We start from the raw sequence: 22,413 nt of genomic DNA, 5'->3' as shown, positions 1-22,413 counted from the left end.
AAAACTGTCAAATCAACCACAAATGGATATCTATCTATCTATCCACGTTTTAGCTATCCTAGTTATCTATCCATCTAACCAACCGCAAATAATCTTATGAAATAAATCATTTTAGGAATGTTAAACCAATGGACCTTAAAAATATGGACAAAGTCTAAACATATTTATATTATTGGCTGTAATTATATAATATTTATACTGATGGAATTACAGTTCTTGATATCATTCCGTTATTAATAACAATTTTAGCATGCTATTGATCTATTATAAGCATATTAACTTGTATTTCGCATGATTGATAAGCATTATGACTTTATCCTGTGATTTTGAAATGATTTTTCCTTAATTTTTAAAGCAAATATTACATTTTTTACAACTTAAAATATGGGAAATCTAGTAAGACAAATAATGAAAGTTAAATTGCACACATAAACTTAGAAAAATCCACACACACAAAAAAAACATTCATTTATAACATTTATACAATTTTCATTCATTAGTTAAATAAACTTTACCAAGGAATACAAAAGGACAATGGCTGATAAATTAACCTTCCCCTAATTGTTAACTGTGAGATTCTACGTTTTTTAGTCTGGAAATATCAAGGAGAGAAAGGGATGAATATTGATTTATCTGCCATGGTCCTGTCCCTCCCTGAGGACATATATTTCTACAATACAGACAATATTGCACATTAGCAAATATTTGCTATTTTAGTTTTGTCTGAATTTGTAAGAACATTATAACTACAACATTTGTAGCAAAACTACTCTATAACTATTAGAGATGGAAGCACTTTTTATATACAAATAAAATATTAGGAAAACTAATAAACGTATTATAGATATGATAGGAAGATAGTATGATAAACATACATATAATACAAATAAATGATTCATAGTAAGATTGGGAAGAATAAAAATCACAGATTAGATAACTAGTTAAACACTCATTTCTTTCAAATTGAGATTCTCTTTTTTCTATGTTTTTTTAGTCTTTTTATTGCTAACTAAGATCGTTGTTTTAGAAACCTTTTTAGATATATAAATCTTATATAGTTTGTTTTTCACTTTTATTATGGAAAATAACCTAGCTGCAAACCAGGATGGTTATTTGACCGGCCTCCGACAACGGCTGCCCGATGCTTAGCTGCGCTGCTATTGTGGTGAGGGTTGTGGCGGATGCTGCTGCTGGTAGTTGACTGCTGCGAGCAGGAGCACGAGTCTGACTCGATGCCGGAGGTTGTGGTGGTCGTGGGAGAGTTTAGTAACGGGTCCAGCATGTCTGATTTAGACCCTAAATAGATAAGATGGTTAGATAGATAGATATGAAACGTTAGATAGAAAATTGAAACTGATACACAGATAGAAGTAAAATGTAAAAAAATATGGATAGATAGGTAGATTCTTGATGTAGGAGATTTCTATCGGGAGGATGGAAGTACTAGTAAGATAGACAGGTATCCTGTTACTTTTATAAATGTACATATACATAGAAAGATAATTAGATGGAAAGATAGATAAATATTCACCTGAGCCGCTAGAGCTGCCAGGAGTGAACATAGCCGCTATTTCAGCAGTTTTCTTCATAGATAATATGTGCTGTTCGTCTGGACGGGTTATCTAAAATAGAAATATATGTTGAGCATTAATGTTATCGTTATTAAGACAAAATGGCTTATTGTATTTTATAGAAAAAAGGCATATGGTTTTTTTGAACTTTCAGAATAGTTTTTTTTTAGTCAGAGACGGGGAAGTCAATTTACCAAAACATTTAACGCTACCAAAGACATGCTTTAAAACCTAATAATTGGAGGAACGTTTATATGCTATCTTTTAAATTATCTGAAAAGTTGCATCGTTTTATAGCAACTTTCCACGGTTATCAAAATTAAGAATTATATTTGTGTTAGACTGAGGCCTGTGCTAACAAACTGGTATTAATTTTATGATGTTTATTTTAATATTCGTGAAAAATTGTCTGCAATACGATACTATACATGATTTTTCAATATTGCTGAAAACCGGTTCCAATTCAGCGGAAATCACTTGGTTTCGAATCAATACTGGAAACAAACTTAAAAATGAAATACCTTTGCACTATGATGCGAAGATCCTCTGTAGACAATGTTTCCTCTCTGGTCTACAGCGGACAGTAACAACACTTTCTGTTGGGAGCCATTAGAACCTAAATAAAGAAAAATGATAAATATTTTAATTTGATTTAATAACATTTTAATAAAAATCAAATATTTTCCAGTATGACTTCAAAACTGGAATAGGACCGGTTCTCAGCCATTCCGAAAAATAATGTATAGCATCGTTTTACAGACTACTTTTCACAAGTATAAAAAGAAAAATCATTATTAGTACCAGTTTTATTAGACCGGGCCTTAAGCTCATCGGGGCTAATAAAAACTGGTTTTAATCTTAAATATTTAATTTTAATATCGGCGGAAAGCTGTCTATAATACGATGCGATAAATAACTATGCCATATATCTTTCCCTGTAGCAAATCTGATTAAAACTAAATGTTCTAATAAAAAGTGCATCATTCACAACAACAATACATAAATAGGTGTATTTCAAAAGGCTTTTTTTTACAACTATATCAAAATAGGTAGTCAATGTACTTACTGCTGTAAAGGTATTGTAATCAAATGTTTTTTAGGCATATAAAACCCGGTATAAAAAGGCGTTGATATCAGCAATTAATATCTTTTTAATTATCTTTTTATATTCATCTATGTTAATTGGTTTCAGGCCTGCCGTAACAAATTAACTTTCGGCCTAGTTTTATAGAGTTTTATTAGAGTATGCTGCGCTTAGGTTTTTAACCATCTGCCCATTGTCCAATATTGTATCTCTATTTCAATCTCTTTTTTTAGTCTATTGACAAATGTAAGTGGTCACTCCCAGAAAAAAATGTTCAAATAAATCAATTTGTGACTCTAGAATTTTTTAGTCTAATGTTTAATTAAACGAAGAAAAGGAGAAATAAAAGAAAGGGTGAAGAATAAGAAAGATAGATGCATTCAGAGCAGTAGCTATTGAGAAAGTGTGTGATCGTTTCTGTAAATATTTAAATATTCTCGCCTATATTTAGTGTATAAAATTCTGTTTTCATTAATGTACCTCCTATAAATTATTTTTCTATTTCATAAGAAATTAAGTTTTAGTGAAATTGATTGGACACCAATGAGAAATGATAAGAATGGGTAATGAGTTTGCTTAATTACTTTTATATTAATATCTTTAACATAGGTAAAGTATGTCAGTTCATTAAATAAGTATATTTCAGAGATACAAGAAGAGAACAATGGTTGATGAGTTAATCTTTTCTTCATTTCTTATAGAGGAATTCTGCCTATAGAAACCCTTACAGATAGATTTAACTGCCATTGTCATCTGCCTTTCCTTAAGTCTAATTCTGCAGGGATGTAGGGAAAATTTGGCTTTTTATTACATTGGTCCCCAAAATTTTATAATAACATTTTCTTATTCGTTAGCTCAACAACTTTGCGGAATTTTACTGTATTTTCATTGGTCTGTTTATTTAGTAGAGCGTACAATGTTTTAACTGCTAATTGAAATCTACAGAAGGGTTAATTTTGTGTATCATAATTGGGGATGAACAACAATTTATCGGCCGTTGTCTTATTCCTTTAGATCCTTGGTAATTTTGTCTTTTGTAAAAAAAATTAGGAAAAGAAAAGGTATACGACTACTTTAATCCCCATTGTCCTATCCCACCCTGACATAGTATCCAATAATTAAGAATCAAATTCTAAATATTTCCCTAATAGCATAACTTAAGAGCAATCACATTATTAAGAAGAATTGTTATTACATATTATCATTAGAGTATCCAAAGGGGTTTAGTATTGTTATTAGGATAATAAGAAATTTTAGATAAGTAATTATTATCCAGTTGAGGGAAAAAGATTCGGAATAATCTTTATTAGAACATGAAAAGGGCGTTTAAGGGGGTGGTGTAACAAATATTTTTCTCTCGATATATTATTTTTATCTCGATCATTGCAATTTAAATATTTCTACTCAGGAGTCTACAGGGATAAGACCGATATGACCGATTTATTGATGTACTTCCCTAAAGATGATATAGAAAATTTCCCTTCTTTATATTACAATTAGTGCTCCAAACGTTTGGACACTCAACCTATTAATCCAACCAATAAAAATTCAACAAAAGCCCTAAAGTTCTTAAGCTAAGGAATAAAGAAACGGTATCATAAAACTTTGGGGACTAGTGTAATGAACAGACCCTTTTCTCCCTGATTTCTTCTAGTATCTGTTCAGTATATTGGAACTGTAACAAATTTTAATCATTAAAAGTATCATTTGATTAGCCACCTCAAATTTCTATAGCATTGTTGTCCAATTTCAATTTCTTACAATCCACTGGTCATGTTTGGATAATTTGTAAATATTTTGACTTTTTTATTTAGTAAGTTCTGATATTTTTTGGATTTGTGTGGTATCAAAAAAAAGGGAAAGAACTACTTAAATAAAATTGTGAATCAAAATATAATTTCATTGGAAGTAAACTTTTATAATGATTAATTTTTCTACATATTTTATTTTAAATTTGATATTGAGGCCTACTTAATATGCATATTGCATACCATTCATTGTTGGGATTAAGGGATGGTACAATGAAAGAAAATTTATTCTATTCAATTAAAAAAGTAAGATATTTTAATATGATATGAAAAAGTTTTGTTTCAAACGGAATAAAACAAGTAAGGAAAACCATGTGTTCAAAGGTTCAAAAGTAAAAAATTAATATGTTTAATCTCTTTCTTTAAGACCAGTCTTTGTGGCATAAATTTTTAAAAAACATGCAGAAATAATTTCCATTAACATTTACTTACATTTCTGACTTTATAAAAGGCTTCTTTAAAATATTAATCTATCTATCTATCTATCTTATCTCTTCTTATCATAAGATTTCGAGCCTTCTATAAAAGGTTTGAAACAATTTATTTAAAGTATCTCACATTTCGCGCGCCTTTTTATTTGATATGAGATAAGAATAAATTCTTTCATAAGATAAAGGTATATTTATTTACTATACATAGAAAAAAAACAGGGATCTAAAGGGATAAGACAATGGCAAATAAATTGATGTACATTCCCAATGATGATACACAAAATAACCCCTTCTGTAGATTACAATTAATGGTTGAAATGTTTGGACACTCAGCTTGACAAACCAACTAATCAATTAAAAATGATTTTTGTAAAATTTTAAATAATCCTTTTTTTGAATCATTAAATATATATTTATCAAAACATAAAGTATGCTTGCTAATTGCCTAAAATGCAATATATTTTAGCAAAAAAAAATGAAAAATGTTAAGATGCATTATAAGAAATTCCCAGTAAATCTTGTAAAGACAAAATTGATGGAAATATAATTGTAGGCTAAATACCCATGCAGCTTCAGAAAAAGCATCATTTTGACTTAATACTGTCTAAATTGATGATTTTCTCAGATGATTACAAATTTTAACTGTTTCTGTAGATTTTCACTTTAATTCAATTTCAATATTTGATGAAAAATCTCAATTACTTTTTGTTGTAATTTATTTAAAATTATTATTAAGTTTTGATTATTTTTGTGTCAAAAAAGTTATTGATTTATTGTTGAAATAAACCAGGCTTTTAAGAAATAGTCAAGAATCTTTTAATGTTTAGTTAAATTCCTTCAATTTATCTTTTAATATCTAACTAATAAAATGTTATGTAACTTATGGATGCGCCCCTTACTTTACTGTCTGTCTGAACCGCTGAACCGATATTGGTCTCCTTACATAGGTTCAGGGAGGGTAACTTATTGTAAATAATAAAGAAATATACACTAATCTTACTATTTCAAAAGAAAGAAATATTTAATAAAAAATACTATATGAGGGCTTATTTCATTTAAAATTTGCATTAATTTATGTTTCTAAGATCTTAAATAACATAATATAACACACACATACAAACATTCTATTACTTTGAAAACAAGATAACATGTCACAAAATATTTGATATTTTGTTGGGAGAATGTTTGAATGAAAATTCTCACTCCCTGTCAATTTCTTATTCTCCATTCTTGGGACAAAATGTTTTTAAATGTTCAGACAATTCAACATTTTATTAAAAAGTCTTAGGATGTGTTTGCTTTTGTTCCTTTATATTTATAAAACAGTAAAAAATGAATACAACAGACAATAATGTTCATAGTCAGCGCAGCAATAACAAAAAGAATATATTCAAGTTAAAAGGTAGATACTAAAAAAATTACTTCATTGTAAGAACATTTTCTAAGAAAAGATTAAATCAATCAGAGGCGTAATTAGCCATAAATACATAGGGATAAAGGGATAGGACAATTAAAGATAAATCATATTTTCCAAAATATTTTTTGGAAAAGGATGGCTTTCAACATGTTACCCATTATAATAAACCTTACAAAATAAGGCATTTAGTTAATTTTAATTAAAGGGGAAAGATTAATTGTCCTTTCCCTATATCTCTGAAAGACAAGCAACTTCAAGCTTTAATTATAAAGAATGTTTACTAAAAATACTTTACATTATTTGCTTTTAGTCTTTTTATTGAAAACAGTTTTACACTGATTAACTATGTGAAAAAAGTATTTTGAGTAAACGGTTTATACTAAAACTAAAAACCATTTAATTTCAGATTTAAGTTTTTGGGTGGTTTTAGGTAATTTTTGCTAATTTATATATTCTCAAATATGTAAAATGTATGTAGCAAAGTTATGAATTAAGTGAGGGAGACTAAGTTTAATATAACATGCAGAATATCTTTAAAAGCTAAAACATTACCTGTAGGGGAGGTCGATGAACGGACAGACAAATTTGTAGGCGACACTGAAGACCTTGCCGAGCCGCAAGAACTGCCTTCTGAGCCGCGGCCGTCGGAAACATTCCGCCGCGGACTTGTGGTACGGCTCCGCCATTGGCTATCGCCTATTTTTCATCATAGAATAATAAGTATTATAAAAGACTTCAAAGTTTAACAAGGACACATGCATAAGTAGCGCAACAATACAAACAAATTTTAAAGTTACTGTCAATAAATCATAGAATATTACATTAATATTAGTTATCCGAATAAATTCTTAGCTATTTTAGTTTATTTCTTTTTTATTCAAGTGTAGTTTATGGAGTATGTACGAACTTATTTTAATGTTTATTCTAATACTAATTATTCCATGCCTTTATAAGGACCACTACGAATAGTGCCACTGTCCGAAGGTATAGGGGGTAAGCCTCTTGATGACCTGATGCTACTCATATCATGAACAGAATATTCAGAACAAGAACAGCAAGTTGACCCATTGTCCTTCACACTTCTCAACGTTCCAAGTTTCACTGAAAATAAAAACAATAAGTAGAAGTTTTTTCTATGCTTTGCTTCCTATATAAAAATACTAACCCTGATTCTATCTATCAAACTACCGAACTATATATCTCTACAAACATAAATATCAATATAAATCCATATAACTAACTATTTTGCTATCTATCTAACTAACACTTATTTATCTAATTATCTACATATCTTAATAGTAATATTATTTATCTAACTAACTATCAATCTACCTAAATATTTATCGCGCTAACTATCTATTCTATACATCTATCTATCTACCTATCTATCCATCTACCTATCTATCCATCTACCTATCTAACTACACAACCATCTATCAGTCTAACTATCATTCTACCTACTGTCTATCTAACTAAAACTTGTTTACATAATTATCTAGTTAACCAACCATCTATCTACCTGACTATCTTTCTATCTACAAACCTAACTATCTATCTATCTATCTATTAAATCCTCTAAAACATTTGTAAAAAATCCACGTATTTATTTTTAATGAAAAAAATAGTCTCTTTCTGATGATTGCAGAAGCATGAAACTCTGAGTAAAAGAAAATAAAAATTTAAGATAAAATGTTGTTTTACTTTTAAGTATCTATCTATTTATATATCTGTATACCTGGAGACAAGCTAAGATGGCTGGCAGATGAATGATGATGGTTTGACCGGATAGTTCCGCTCATACTATAACTATAGCACGAGGTGTCCGTTACTGTGCCGCTATCCGCGGTTATCTCAGAGTAAACAGACGCGTTTGTGTCCACATGTTTGGCGGAAGATGCGGCTTTATCCCGCGGATCGCCGCGCATTGAGCAGTAGCATTTTTCCGAGGAGATACACGAATCAGCATCGCATTCTTGTGCTACTTCTTTCAGCTCGCCTAGGGATATGCGACGCAGCTTTTTGTCGCGACACGCGCATGAACCGTAAGCGCAAACAGACTCATACGCGCATTCGCTGCACGAGACATAAGCATCGTCTGTTTGATCGGCCGCGCTTTGTTTCAGCATCTCCATACTTTTGCTCAGGCTAGTCTGTTGTAAATCAGCGGGTAGAATCGGCATGGGGCCGCTTATATCTGCCTTAGTCAGCCCTTTGCTGCTGCGCGCCGATTTCCCGGATTTTGTGTTGGTGCTGCTGCCTAGGCCGCTAGTCCCGCCGCTGGTTGTTGACTTGATGCTGGTATCTAGGGTCGAGGAGTGCTTGGAGGAGCTGCCGGCCACTGAGTTTGCCTTGCTGGCCTGCCGAGAGAAGGATTTGAAAAAGCTACCCAAGGATCCAGATTGGTGCTGTTCAGACGACTTTTTGAATACCTAAAAAATTAAAGAAATGTTTTAGTGATCATGTCTTTTATCCTTTTGGGGGGTATGTTTTTTTGTTGTATGTTTGTCGTCTGTGTTTGTTTGTTTTAGTCTATATATCTGTCTAAGTGATTGCTTGTATGTTGTCATTCAGAGTGTATGTCCATTTGTGTTTGTCTATTATTAAACATACCTATATAACTGTCTTAACTCATTATTTAGAAATGTATTTATCTATCCCTACCTTTTTATTGCTGGCCATAATGGACTTTGACCGCTCAAATATTTCATCCTGGCTCATAGTCATGGCCAGCTTGAGTAGTAGCTCTCTGTACACTGGCTTGATGTCGTTGAAGGACATCCCGTTCGGGCTGATCACTCGCTTCAGCACGTCGTCGATACTTTCCACACCCTCCTTCTCCTTCAGCTCACGGAATAGTTCCTAGATAGATAGATAGATTGATAGATAGGTGATAGACAGATAGATAGATAGATAGATAGATGAATAAATAGATAAGAAGCTAGGACAGATAGATAGATAGATAGCTTGATAGATAAATCGCTAGATAGAGTGATAGTAGATGAAAGTATTTCTATTTAATTTTAAAGGACAAATAATAACTAATTTTTCTAACAATTATGACCTACTGTTTTTGTTAGCAATTAATTGGTATAAAAACAAATAAGCTATTGAGACACTTTAATATTTTTCGCAGCATGTCGAATCTTTTAATAAAAAAGACAAATCGATTCTTTTTAGTACATATGTCTTTTCGCAATACTAATTACTGGGAAATACTGTACATTTATCCAGGGGATACGACAATGAAAGAAGAATTGATCATGTACAAAATTAAATTAAATAAATTATTAAAATTATTGGTTGAATTGTTTAGACACAGGTTTATAAGGAACCAATAAAGTCTCCAACGTTTTAAAGCCAAGATTAAGAAGTTGTTCATACTTAAAACTTTTTGATAAAATAAAGACAGTTCTTTTTTATCAGTTACTAGATTATAAAATAGAGTAGGACTTTGCAAGTTATATTAACACCTATCTATAGTGTTATCCAGGGATAAATGGATAGGACACTGAATGTTAAATTAATAATCTCGCTCATCTAATTTTTTTTATGTAAAATTATGTCTTACATACCCTGTAAATTCTTTATCAAAGTAACAAGATGACTATATGTGCTTGTTTGTCTGTCTGTACCTAAGGATCTCGCTTACAGCTGAACCGATATGGTTCTCCTTTACATTGTAGCTTCTCATAAGTCCTGTTAGGGTTTTTAATTATTTAGGGTGAGGGTACCACCAACCTCCTAAAAGAAACCAACGATAATGTGGGAACTGAATCACCCCCTCCCCCCTTTCAAGTGGCCCTGGAGGCCTCTAGGGGTGTGCCCACTGGTATTGTAAAAGAAAGCGATATAAATTAATTAAAGACCTTTCCCTTACACCCTGTAAATTATCAGAAAGATATTAGTCGTTTTTATCTGTAGTTTATTTGTTTTTTGAAAGTATTAGAGACAGTTATTCTTAAATAAACATTCAAATTTAAAACAAATTAAAAGAAATTACTTTTCTAACTTTGCGGGCATCAGTTAGACTCGACATTAAAATACGGTAAAGGTTTTTGAAAAATGTAAGAAATTATTTCTAATCAATTTACTCTTACTTAATACTGTGCCAAAACACTTTTTTGTGCATTTTTCTTTTAATCGTTATCTATTATTTATCTTCTATAGACGACCATATTCTTTGACGCCAACAATTTCACTGCTCAGTGTGGCTGAGGATATAAATCGGTTTTAAAACCAAACTGAAAAGGAATATTATTACAACAGAAAAAAAATCCTTGTATCCTTAACAAAATCTTTAAACACTCCATTTATTTTTTTTGCAAATCTTTTTTTTTGTGCGAATATGAAAATATGCGAAAAAGAAACCACACCGCTTCATAAAGCAAAATTATTGTATTCAATAAAAAAGGTGTAAAAAAGAAGATTTTATCCAGAAAATTGAAACAATTAAGAAAATTAAATGAAACTCATTTTGGTTTTATTAATTTATGCAAAAACCAGAATGGTCTAAATAATAATATTTAACATTTACTACAGGAAAGAGACCAATATTATAAAAAAAAGTAATGCAGCAATAACAAGTTAACTACGTTCTATACAAAAACTAAAGTACTACATATAGTATTTAATCTTTTAGAACGAAAAATTAACTACATTAAGAATTATTTTATTGAAAATTTGGAGGTAAAATAGAAGTTTCTTTCCAAAATCAAATTAGCAAACAGGCAATTTGACCTAAATATATGTTTCCTATTTTTGATAAAACTTCAGACTTTAATTCCACATCCTTACCGACCACTACAGACCTCACACACACCAAAACATTTGTATTTTCAATTAAGATAACTTAAACCAAGGATTTTTAATTAAAAATGAAAAGATGTTTCTATTCTTAAACAAATGTTTTATTTTGCTCCCATTTAAAAGTTATACATCTTAGTCTTTTATATTTCAACCAACTGACCTAAAACATGCCCTAGTCCCACTAATAGATTCAGTGAAAATAAATATTCACATAAAATCTAGCAATTTTAGTTTATATATTAGCTCTAGGTTTTATTTAAATTTTTGTCGCTATTTTATTCAATTTTAATTTTCAACGTTTTGTATAAACATACAATTAAGGCCTACTTCTAATTTTAATTCAAAGCAGACACTATAGGCGCTAATGTAAATTTACAACGCAAATTAAGCAACAAATAAAAAAGGGAAAACAAGAAGGGGCTGGGAATGGATATAGCATACACGTGGATATATTGATATTGGACATTTTTTCGTCAATTTAGCTTGCTAATATGGTTCTTATTTACTGGTCAGTTCGTTCATCCAGTGCGAAGGAAGGTGATGAGGTAAAGGGGGTGGATGGGGAGTATCGTTATTTGAGCCAGCTGCGAGTATTCCTTTATCAGAGTACATGAAAATCTGATGCAACATCCAAGTAATAGTATATCGAATGGTTATATTGACCCGTTCTTTTTAGATATATGAGATTTAAAATGGTTTAGAGGTTTATCTAGATAAGAGGGGTCATTAGAAGAGTTTTATTTTTATTATTTTGCAACTTCTTTTTATCTAATCTTAACATTTTCTGTCTGCCTAAATTATTTTGAGAGAAAGAAAATAACTGTACTTTATTATTTTTTATGAAGCAAAGCTTTTCTGTAAATGAGTTTATTTTGTCAATTTAGGCATTGATCCCTATTAAAACTAGAAAATCATGCATTTTATCTCATTTCTTACATATGATTATTCAGTTGGAAAAAGTTGACAGATATACATAAAATCATCCTGATAATAACTTTTTGTCGAACGTGTAAGGCAGACAGGCAGACAAACATCCTCTTACTTTATACACATACATACATAAGTAAGGAACGAAACATAGAGTACCTATAAAGAGTAAGCGAAGCGTGCCAACAAAGTTCAATCCAATTAGAGCAACTTTACAAGAGTGTTTATATATTGTAAACAAAATAGATCACTAGATCAATTCAAAAACTATTTGAATAAAAAAAGGAAGCATAACAAAAATAAGCGAAACCTTTCTATAAATCTATCTTATTTCTTCGCTTGTAGAGCTTCATAAAGCATTAATAATGGATTAATCATGCTTTTTTGGATAATTTTGTGTTTTTTGTGTGGATATTGAGCCATTTTACAAACATTAACAGCATAAACTACAAATAATTAAATAATGCATTACCTTTAAAGTATATAATAAGAGTTATAAAATGTAAAACGTGTAATAATAATTAGTTGATTATGTTTTATTTCTATTTATTATTAGTAAGATTGTATGAACGCATGTAGGTGGACAAATAGAGTAACCCTTGTCATGGTCGCGTTGCTAAAAAGAGACACTCATACACATACTCATGTTCGTAAGTTCTCATTGAGCTCTTGGGAACGGCTTTACAATTATAATTGCAATGTTCATAAAAGATGCATAAAATGTTTTAAGGTCAGGTTTAATTTCAGGTTAATAATTTCTATCAATCTGGTGTCCAAATAAAAATATATTGTAGTTTCAAGTTCCAAGTTTGAAAAGGCTTTTTTAAATTAAATTTTTACCTAAACTTTAAGATATCTATTTATGAAGTAATTTCTTAATAAGATAATTATTTGCCTATTTAGCAACTTAAGTGACAATTAACTAAGATTTAAGCAGTAATAGGAATATTTATTCATCAAATTGAATCATATAATGTTTGTATGTATTTCTTTCTAAAAACACCACTTTTCTCTTTTAAAAATAGTATCAATATAAACGTAAAATGGGCCTAATTTTTAATTTTGTTGATTGATTTTAAAAATTTAAAAATAATACCTTCCGAAATTTTAAATTTTGCCATCTTATGTGTGTGTGTTTTTTCTATGATTTTTAATCATTTTGAGCTAATTATTGCCATAATTGTATTATTTTATAAATATACAAAAAAACACAAACATAAAAGCATTAAAATTTATGAATAAATGTCCCAATTTTCCAAGTATTAGGCAACTTTAAACCTTTAAATCTGCTCGTGCGAGATTTAGAATAAACAAAAAAGTTTATTTCATCAGTATTTTGTATAAATTGGAAACATTTTTTACTTAAAATCTCTAAAATGGTTGTACTTATTAATCTTTTTTTTCAACATAGCTAAGTATGTTTTATAGTGTCATTAGAAAATAGTCAATTGTCTTGAAAAAAAAACGAATATTGTATGCAGAAAAATATTCTTTATATAACTAGTTTTAGGCTGTTTTTTGAGGCAATTTAATAATATTACAAAAATAATAGAAGAAGCAAAATGTTGACCATTCAAAATTCAACTATGCTTACTTTTCAAGAGATTTTACAGGATTTCAAGGACTATTTTCATAAAGTAAAGTAACAGCATTGTAGAAACTAACCCAGGTATTTAATTCATTGTGATTGTAATGTGTGACAGGAACCCGGGTAACTATCCTAACTCATTGTTCCATGAAATGACCAACACACGTCCATCTTATCCAATCTCATTGCCTTTCTTTTTAGTAACAAAGCTGATCTATAATTCACTTTGTACGTCAGTTCGTAAAGCTATGAGGGAAAAATGATTTTCTTGGCTGCTATTTAAGAGAGACTGCTAATTTGTTGGTGAAGATACCAAAGAGCTAAGCCAATTTACTTTGTACGTCGGTCTGAATATCATTCTACAAGAGACATATATATTTATTTATTGAAAGATCTCTTTCTTTTGTGACCACTAAACATCAACTCTCTAATTCTTTTTTTCTGTTTGTCCATCCATAATTTTTGTTGTGCTTCGCTACAATTGAGTGTTATCACATTTATTTGTTTTTACTATGGAAAAGTTTAACCTTAGGCTAACAATACATATATATAACCAAAAGTATTCTTATATGTTTTGTTTAGTTTTTATTAACATGAAAAAAGAGGGACAGTAAAGTATTTATAATGCAAAATGAAGTATTTTTTGACACATATAATTATTAAAATGCGTAACTGAAAGTAAAAACATTTTTTTGGCAGATATAGTCATTAAATCACTTATTATTGCATTTAAGGACCAGTCATTGACATACATAATACCTATTGTAAGAATTAACAAAATTGAACTCATTATCATATTTTCGATATGATTTTCTAAGAGCATGCTTAAACTAAGTATTTTTTAATAATTCCATTTACATGCTATGTTGATATAATAGCAGCACATAAGTTAAACAGAGTAATATTTTTAAAAATGTTCACATCTGGCCCTTGAACAATGTTTATAAATGTCTCGGGGCTAACCCTCTCCCCCGCCAGGGACACATGAGTATAACACCCCCCACAAAAAAAAATTATTTCTGCAATTATAATAGAAGGGGCTAATGTAGTATTTTGTTTTATTTACTGGTAACGATATTAGCATTCTATTTTATGTATTGTATATAATACATTTTGTTTAAATTATGAACATTTTTGACATCTGTATATTTACCTATATCTTTTCTGCCAGCCAAATCTAACACTTACTGTTAAAATTTTTATTATTTAGTTGATAAATAATGATAGTACCAAAAAAGTAGATGAATAACACATTTTGTCTTAAAAATGATCCTTAAAATCCCTGCCCTCAACCTATATCATATAAATTAAAATTTTATTACACGTCTCTATTTAATAACTAGACAGAATCGCTCTTCTGCTCATTATAATTATTGACAAAAAAGTTTTTCTTCAATTGACATATATATGTAAAAAATTGCTTTTGTTTAAGATTTATTGATGTATTTCTAAATTTCTTATTGTAAAAGACATTTAAAATATAATATAAAAAAATGGGGTTCTCATATAAAAATCAAAATTCTAGTATTTCTTTCTTCATTAAATAATAATATAGATATTTATTATTTATGAACTGGATTAGAAATTTGCAAGTATTTCCCCCTATCATGTTAAAATTTAGTGCTGTTGTTATATCGACATTAAAAAGATATTTTTAAATTTCGAAATATTAGATTCTGACAATCTGAAATTTGTGAGCTATTACCACTTTTATAAAAAATATACATTTCTACTCCAAAACATAACATTTTATAAACGAAGGAGGGGACTCCAAACTACACTGGTACCCAAAGTTTCATAACCGCATAATCTTATTCATTGGCCCAAAAACTTTAAGTTCTTGAATTTTGATGGGTTGGTTATAAGGTAGTAGCGTCCAAATTTTTCAACCAATTCAATTCAATCTACAGAAGGGATAATTTTGTTTATGATAATTTGTCCTTCCTTTTTTTGCAATTGAAAGTAATCCTTACCTGTAAATTATATTGATTATTAGTCTTTGCAAAGCTCTTTGTTCTTCCAATGGTAACTTTTGTCAGTATGTCTCCTTTGACCTCCGACTGCTGGAAAGCCGCCGTCGGCCGCCGACTGCTTTTACGCCCCAAATCATCACGTGACATTTGTCCTCGGCGCGAAGCGCCAGAAATTGGATCATTGCGGCGACGGCCACTTTTGTTCGATTTATTGCTGCGGTTGCTTTTGACGCTGCGCGCGCTACCGCGTATACTTCTGCGGCGCACAAGGCCTGTGACTACGCGCGGTTCATCGCCGCGAGTGCGCTTCTTGCGTGGCGGTCGGATTGGAGGTTCGCCGCGGCGGCTTTTGCGGGTGCTCTTGCGCTCAAACTCGTTGCGACGCATGCTTCGCGGGGAATGTGGGTCAACCTAAATAGTAAGTTAAATTAAATTAGATAGGGGAAATGATAGAGGTGGTTAAATGGATAGATTGATAAATGTGAAAATAAAAGATGATCTTTTAGATAGATTTATGAAAATAGATTGACATGAATTGTTTATTAGATTAGTAAGATAGATTATTCCTAACTAAAAAATATTGATATAGTGTTAAATAATGGTTCATAGTGATATAAATAATATATAGAAATGGACAAAAAATTGAAAATTACAGGGAAATATAATAGAAAGAAAAAAAATAGATAATTTACCTTGCCGGCATTTTTATTCTTTTTCATGGTATCAACCAAAGCTTGGTAAAGATTTGCCGCTATAATAATCGCATCCTCCGCTGAGGAACAAATGAAACCGTGGCATTCCAGCTGTTTTGGCATGCCCGCGCGCCGCATAACGCAGGCAAATACTGGCGGATGGGGCCCCGCAGCGGCCAGGTTGATCTCCTCGTAATCAAGATCGTGAAGCACCCTACATTTTTCAATGTTCATAAAAATATATACTTTTAATAAAAAAAATTTGGTATATTTTATCAAAATTCAGTCAGGTTGTTATTGCTATCAAAGTAAAATAATAGAGGTTGCACAAGCGATATGTAATTGTACATACGGGTGTAAACAATGCGCAAATTATAAATGGGTCTTGAATATCAGCCAATAGCGTCGCAAATATAAACACAGTCAAGTTGCTAGTAGACGAAAAAGATTCCTACCACCTGAACCAGGTAGTTGTCTGGATTATACATCCATACTCATACATTTATTGCTGTTCTTCTTATAGACATTATTTTCTCTGGTTGACTAAAATTTCTTTTTATGCACATTCCTATTATTAATATCTTCTTCGCTGCTACCGCCACTGCTGTCCCTTATCAGCGGCACAAACGAAAATTTATGCCGCCGATCGCCGGACTTAGACGTTACCGGACGGTAGGCGAATTTAACAGCCGCCCACACGGCTATCGTAGGGAAGGAGTTGAATAGTTCTTGCACGCCTTTGTGAAGTTCTCGGATGTATTGAACTTTTAGACCTGTGCATGTTAAAAAGTTTAATTTTGTGGATCGAAATAAGGAGATATTTTTTACAAATAAGGTATCTTGAATACTTTATTTGATGATAGTTAATTTTCTTCAGTTTGTTACTTTTTATACAAAAAGTGCAAAAAATCAAGGACGCCCAAGCTTTTTTAGGGGTTAAAATAGGGTGTTTCAAATGTTTGAGGGGGGGGGGGGTCATCCAATCTATTAAAAATTTTCAAGGGGGTAAAATAAAGGGTTTTAAAGTTTGAGGAAGATAAACACCCCTTTACCCCCACCCTTGGACGCTTATGTAAATAACATAAACTTTATGTAGATCCAGGCAAAAATAATAATCTTTTCCTGTATCAGAAATTTCCAGGGTTCCAGGTAGGTTTGAGTGACCGAGACTCTGCAGGGCTTTGTGCTTGAAATATAGCTCTTTCAGGGGTACCTAGAATGTATGTTTAGGTTAAGTAGAGATTATATGAAATATTAAAAGGTATAGGTGCTCTGCAAGGTTTATTTTTGGCTTTAGGCACTCTCAGGGGTATCTAAATATACATATAGTTTGGTTAGATAAAAATAAGTTATTCCGCAGGGTTTTGTGCTTGAAATATAGCTCTTTTAGGTTACTTACATACAAATGAATTTAGGATAATTGTAAATTCGTTGAAATATGGTTAGCTTAGAGTTAGAAAGGCAAAAGAAAAAAAAACTTGTATACATTTCCACTGTCTAATTCTATGCTTTCTTGAGAGTTAAAATGTTTTTAAGGTTTCTTTTTCATAAAAGAAAGGGAAAATCATAAAGAAGAACATTTACTAAAACCAAATTTTAGTAGGAACCTACTTATAATTTGTGCATTATGGCCCTGTATCATCTAGTCAGTCACTGTAAAAAATTAAGAATTTCTCCGTAGCTATTAAAGATTGAGGTCTAAAATTCTCAAAGCAGATTCCCCTAGTTGAAATATTAATCCGAATAGCTGTCCTATTCCAAGTTGTTTGTATATGAAAGAGAGAGAGGACTTGGGGAGAGTGTGATTATAAAGTTATAATGATCATGACTTGGTAGTCATTACAAAGAAAAAGATCTTCCCACTTTTTTTCAGTTGAAATGCTTTTCTATAACAAGGGTCATACGTCCGTCAAGGTTTTATGACGTCACAGTAAACTAATTAAAGGACAAAAATACACAAGGTGTTTCATTAATGTAGAAATTTTAGTGTGTGTATATATTCATTGAGGTCGGAATATTATTCGCGTTGACTCAAAACTGACATATATCTGAATTATATGACAATGTAAAAATTGACGTCAATTTAGGTTGCTAACATGGTTATCACTTATTGGGCAGTTCGTTCATCCAGTAGGAGCGAAAGGGATGGGGTAATTGGGAAGGGTCATTATTTTAGCCGGCTATAAGTTTCATTTTATTAGAGTACATGAAAATCTGGTGTAAGATCCAGGTAATATAAATCTATTTCTATGTATAATATACCCTACTCAAAGAGTATCTACATTTGTTAGTATGCTGGTATGATTTTTTGTCCTTGTTAATCCTTTTTGAGTCTCTTTTTTCGGCATCTTATTTTCGTCTTTTGCATATAATGATACCGAGATAGAAAGATGCTTAATTTCATATTTTTCATGTATAAATTAATTTAAAATGTCGTAATATTCAAAAACCCTTGAGTCATATAATTTATTTTGAAAGTAAAAAACATAAATAACCTATCATTTTCACATAGTTAAATAATATTATGTACAAAAATTTTCATGTTTAAATTTTAAAAATCTAAAGTGATATAAAGTTTTTAAAATTTAAGATGACTCTATGAGATTTATAACTTTTTCGTTCATACTTAGTTTTACTTTCAATAAAGTCAGGAATTAATATTTTTCTTTAAAGTAATGAAGTTGTTTGAATGTTGTTTATAAGATCTGGAAAAGGGGGAGGGGATTTGGTAAAGGGGGTATCGTTATTTTAGCCAGCTGCTAGTATTAATTTATTAGATTACTTGAAAATCTGGTGCAACATCCAAGTAATAATATATCTATTTAACTAGCATAACAGACAGTATACTCCATTTCCCAATCCCTTGATGTGTGATTTTTTTTAAAGAAACTGTATATCAAAGCATGAAGTCCTCCTGTCATAAAGCTGTTTCTAAAAGCTTTAAATTTCTATAAAATAACATTAAGAAAAAGGCCTAGAGAAGAGGATAATTGAAGTGTTACATCATAAAATAATTACCCATAAAAACCACGTATTGTATTAAAATATAGAATGTCATGTATAAAAAGTTATATTGTCAAACCTAAGCACACTTGTTATATGATATAACATTTGATACTTAGTGAAGGTGCATCTGTAATAGTTATTTCTCGCATCGTATTATAAACGGCTTTCCGCGGATATGGAATGTACAATTATAAGATTTAAACCAATTTTTTAGCCCGTAGGTGCCGTAGGCACGGGCTAAAAAAACTGGTTTTAATCTTATGATTGTACATTTTTATATTCGTAGAAAGCTGGATATAATACGATGCTAGACATAGTTTTTTCGTATGGATGAGAACCGGTTCCTATCCACCGGATTCGAATGAATACGAGAAAAACTTTTTTTCCTCTAACTTTTCAACATTGTTAAACAGTTTACAAATTGTCATCATTAAGTTTTATAACGAGCAAGCAACATGTGTTTAAATTTTGGGGGGCCTGTTGATTTATTATTTTGCCCTTGTTTTTAATCATCCTAACGTCTGGAACGAGTATTTTGTGAAACAAATAATGGACAGCTTTTTGCGGATATTAAAATTAAAAATTATAAGATTGAAACTGATATTTAACTGAAGGCCAGGGCTAAAAAAAGTAATATTTATTTCATGATTCGTGGAAAGTTGCTTATAATACGATGCTATACATGATTTTTCATGATGCTGGGCACCGGTTCTAATCCATCGGATATTTATACACATTGCCCATAACTTTTTACTTTTTCTCATATTTAAAACATCTTTGCGGCTTTAAATCCATGTCCGAAAAAACCTGGCTTTTAAAATGAGTAAATGAGTCCATTTTAAACTTAAAAGAAATTTTAATTTTCAGTCATATGTTCATGTTAGGTTTTTTGTCTAAAATTAATGCAATACACTTTCAATTAACAAAGGGTGAAATGGGTATGTTGAAATTTTATTTGTCTGTCTGTTAGTTTGTCTGTATGCCTCTGTAGTTGTGTCTGTCTTTCTGTCATGCATTTATTTGTCTGTCTGTAAGTTTGTCTGTATGTCTCTGCAGTTATGTCTGTCTTTCTGTCATGTACTCATATGTCTGTCTATTAGTTTGTCTGTATGTCTCTGCAGTTGTGTCTGTCTTTCTGTCATGCAGTCATGTGTCTGTCTATTCTATATGCATGTCTCCTCTTTCTTTTAATTACACTACACAGTGTTAGGTTACTTAACAATCCTTTGACTGCAAAACCTTTCATAGTAGTGTTAATAACATACACTTGTGTCACTTTGTATATAAACAAACATAAAAAATCAATCTATTCTACTATTGATGTCTTCTTAATTACATATAAGCAGTAGATACCATATTTAACGTTTATATCATGAGGTCGTGTGTAAGTGAGTTAGACTCAGAACTGATACCTGTTAAACAACAAAATATGACAACTATCTATGTGTGTGTTTACCTATCTAACTGTCTATCTAATTATCTATCTAATTATCTATTTAACTATCTATCTAACTATCTATCTAACTATTTATCCAAATATATATCTAACTACATATCTACCTATCTATCTAGATATCTATCTAAATATCTTCTACCTATATAACAATATATCTATCTATGTATCTTTCAATCTATACCTGTAAAGACTCAAGGCTAGTTGCCTTGCTGCGGATAGGAACAGCCCCCAGGTATTCTATCTTATACTTCACCGGCTTAGACTTGATTATATTCAGACTTGACTTGTATTTTGTCTTCACCTCCACTCTGCTCTCCAAAGTGCCCTGCGGGGAGGAACTGTTGCCGCCGCCGCTCCGCCGATCCCCACTCAGCCGCGGCGATGTTGATGTATCAGTAATGGCGCTGAATGAAACGGAGGGCGGTGATGACGTTGGTGAGTCGTTAAAGTCCATCCGTTCTTGGTGCACAGAAATTCGGCGGACATTCTCATCCTGTTCTCTGCTACGTTCACGCCGCCGTACCATCGCCGCCAAACCTTCCTCTGCCTTATTATTAAGACCGCCTCCCCGTGGTCCCCCCAACTCAATATTGCCAAGATCAACGGAAGAATTGAATGATCTAGTCGACTGTGACAAACTGTCAATGGAGATAAACTTTTCTTTGCGCTCAATGGTTCGTTCAGCAATTGTGCTGCGCGATGTGAATCTTTCTGTTTTGCTTTTGTCTGAGTCAGAATGGAAAGGGTTGTCCCTGTCTTCTTCAAGGATGGTTCTGATAAAATTGGAATTTTCATTATGTGACTTTTTAAAATATATTATACGAAATGCCCTAATTGATTTGTTTTTATGTGTTTTTTTAGCTTTTTTCCTTAAAATGCATTGTTAAGCACAGGAACCCCCTCATATTGTTTTTGATAATTAAAAATAAAGCGGGGAGAGGGAAGTTTTTTTTGTTTAATTTAGGTTAGGTTATATTGGGTAGCCCAACAGTGTTAGACGCCCCCTGGGTGTAGGCATATATGGAAAAAATACAACCCCCCCCCCCCCTTTTGATTTATTTTTGATAAGGGATGAGTGGTTTCAGTAGTCGTCAGGCACTGTAACATCATTATTTTCTATTTACTTTTACATAAGAGTCACATTGTAATAAATCCATTCCTATTAATTTTACTATGATGGTTTGACTCTGTTATTGCTGCGCCCCTGGCCCTAATAACCTCATGGATTTCGGCGGTCGTGTTCCTGGCCTTGATGGCCTCCCCGACGCCATAGTGTGTGGGGGGCGGGGTCTGGTACATGTCCTCCTCCTCCGGCCTCACGTGGGACACCCCGTGCATTGTGTGCTTCACGTTGCTGCTTTGCCTGCGCGAGATCATTAAATTGATCATACATAAATTAGTGGGGCAGTATAACAAATGAATAACAACATGAAATGCTTTAAATTTAAATTGTTCTTTTAATACTACTTTGGTTATCGCAAATTTGAAAATAAAAATAAACATTCTCCTAATCAAGACTCATATAAAGCCTTTCTAAAATAGAAAATTGAACTAAATCAATTAAAAGCGGGATCTTAACGAGAAAAAAACCTTACTACTTTACTACTACAAAAGAAAAAAATAGGTGACTTAAACGAAAGTTAAAACAATATCG

At 31.5% G+C, this 22,413-nt stretch overlaps 1 protein-coding gene across 1 annotated transcript in view; it reads right to left on the bottom strand.

The window, feature by feature from the left end:
• Nucleotides 1–974: 974 nt before the first annotated feature.
• Nucleotides 975–22,413, bottom strand: part of LOC145314940 (uncharacterized) — a 42,835-nt gene continuing 21,396 nt past the window's right edge. Inside the window, exons 6-17 of the mRNA XM_080155016.1 lie at nucleotides 21,901–22,124; nucleotides 20,941–21,589; nucleotides 17,356–17,510; nucleotides 16,298–16,511; nucleotides 15,606–16,016; nucleotides 8,973–9,170; nucleotides 8,047–8,740; nucleotides 7,257–7,412; nucleotides 6,864–7,007; nucleotides 2,093–2,187; nucleotides 1,532–1,622; nucleotides 975–1,296 (exon numbers count right to left, since the gene is read on the bottom strand). Coding sequence (XP_080011142.1) covers nucleotides 1,076–1,296; nucleotides 1,532–1,622; nucleotides 2,093–2,187; nucleotides 6,864–7,007; nucleotides 7,257–7,412; nucleotides 8,047–8,740; nucleotides 8,973–9,170; nucleotides 15,606–16,016; nucleotides 16,298–16,511; nucleotides 17,356–17,510; nucleotides 20,941–21,589; nucleotides 21,901–22,124 — 3,252 coding nt within the window. The 3' untranslated portion in view covers nucleotides 975–1,075. The remainder of the gene's footprint in view (nucleotides 1,297–1,531; nucleotides 1,623–2,092; nucleotides 2,188–6,863; nucleotides 7,008–7,256; nucleotides 7,413–8,046; nucleotides 8,741–8,972; nucleotides 9,171–15,605; nucleotides 16,017–16,297; nucleotides 16,512–17,355; nucleotides 17,511–20,940; nucleotides 21,590–21,900; nucleotides 22,125–22,413) is intronic.

The sequence above is a fragment of the Acartia tonsa genome, chromosome 3 (assembly GCF_053477335.1).
Source record: "Acartia tonsa isolate MP-2025a chromosome 3, ASM5347733v1, whole genome shotgun sequence".
NCBI lineage: Eukaryota > Metazoa > Arthropoda > Copepoda > Calanoida > Acartiidae > Acartia > Acartia tonsa.
The sequence above is the reverse complement of the archived record's forward strand: the minus strand, read 5'-3'. Positions and strand labels throughout refer to the sequence as shown.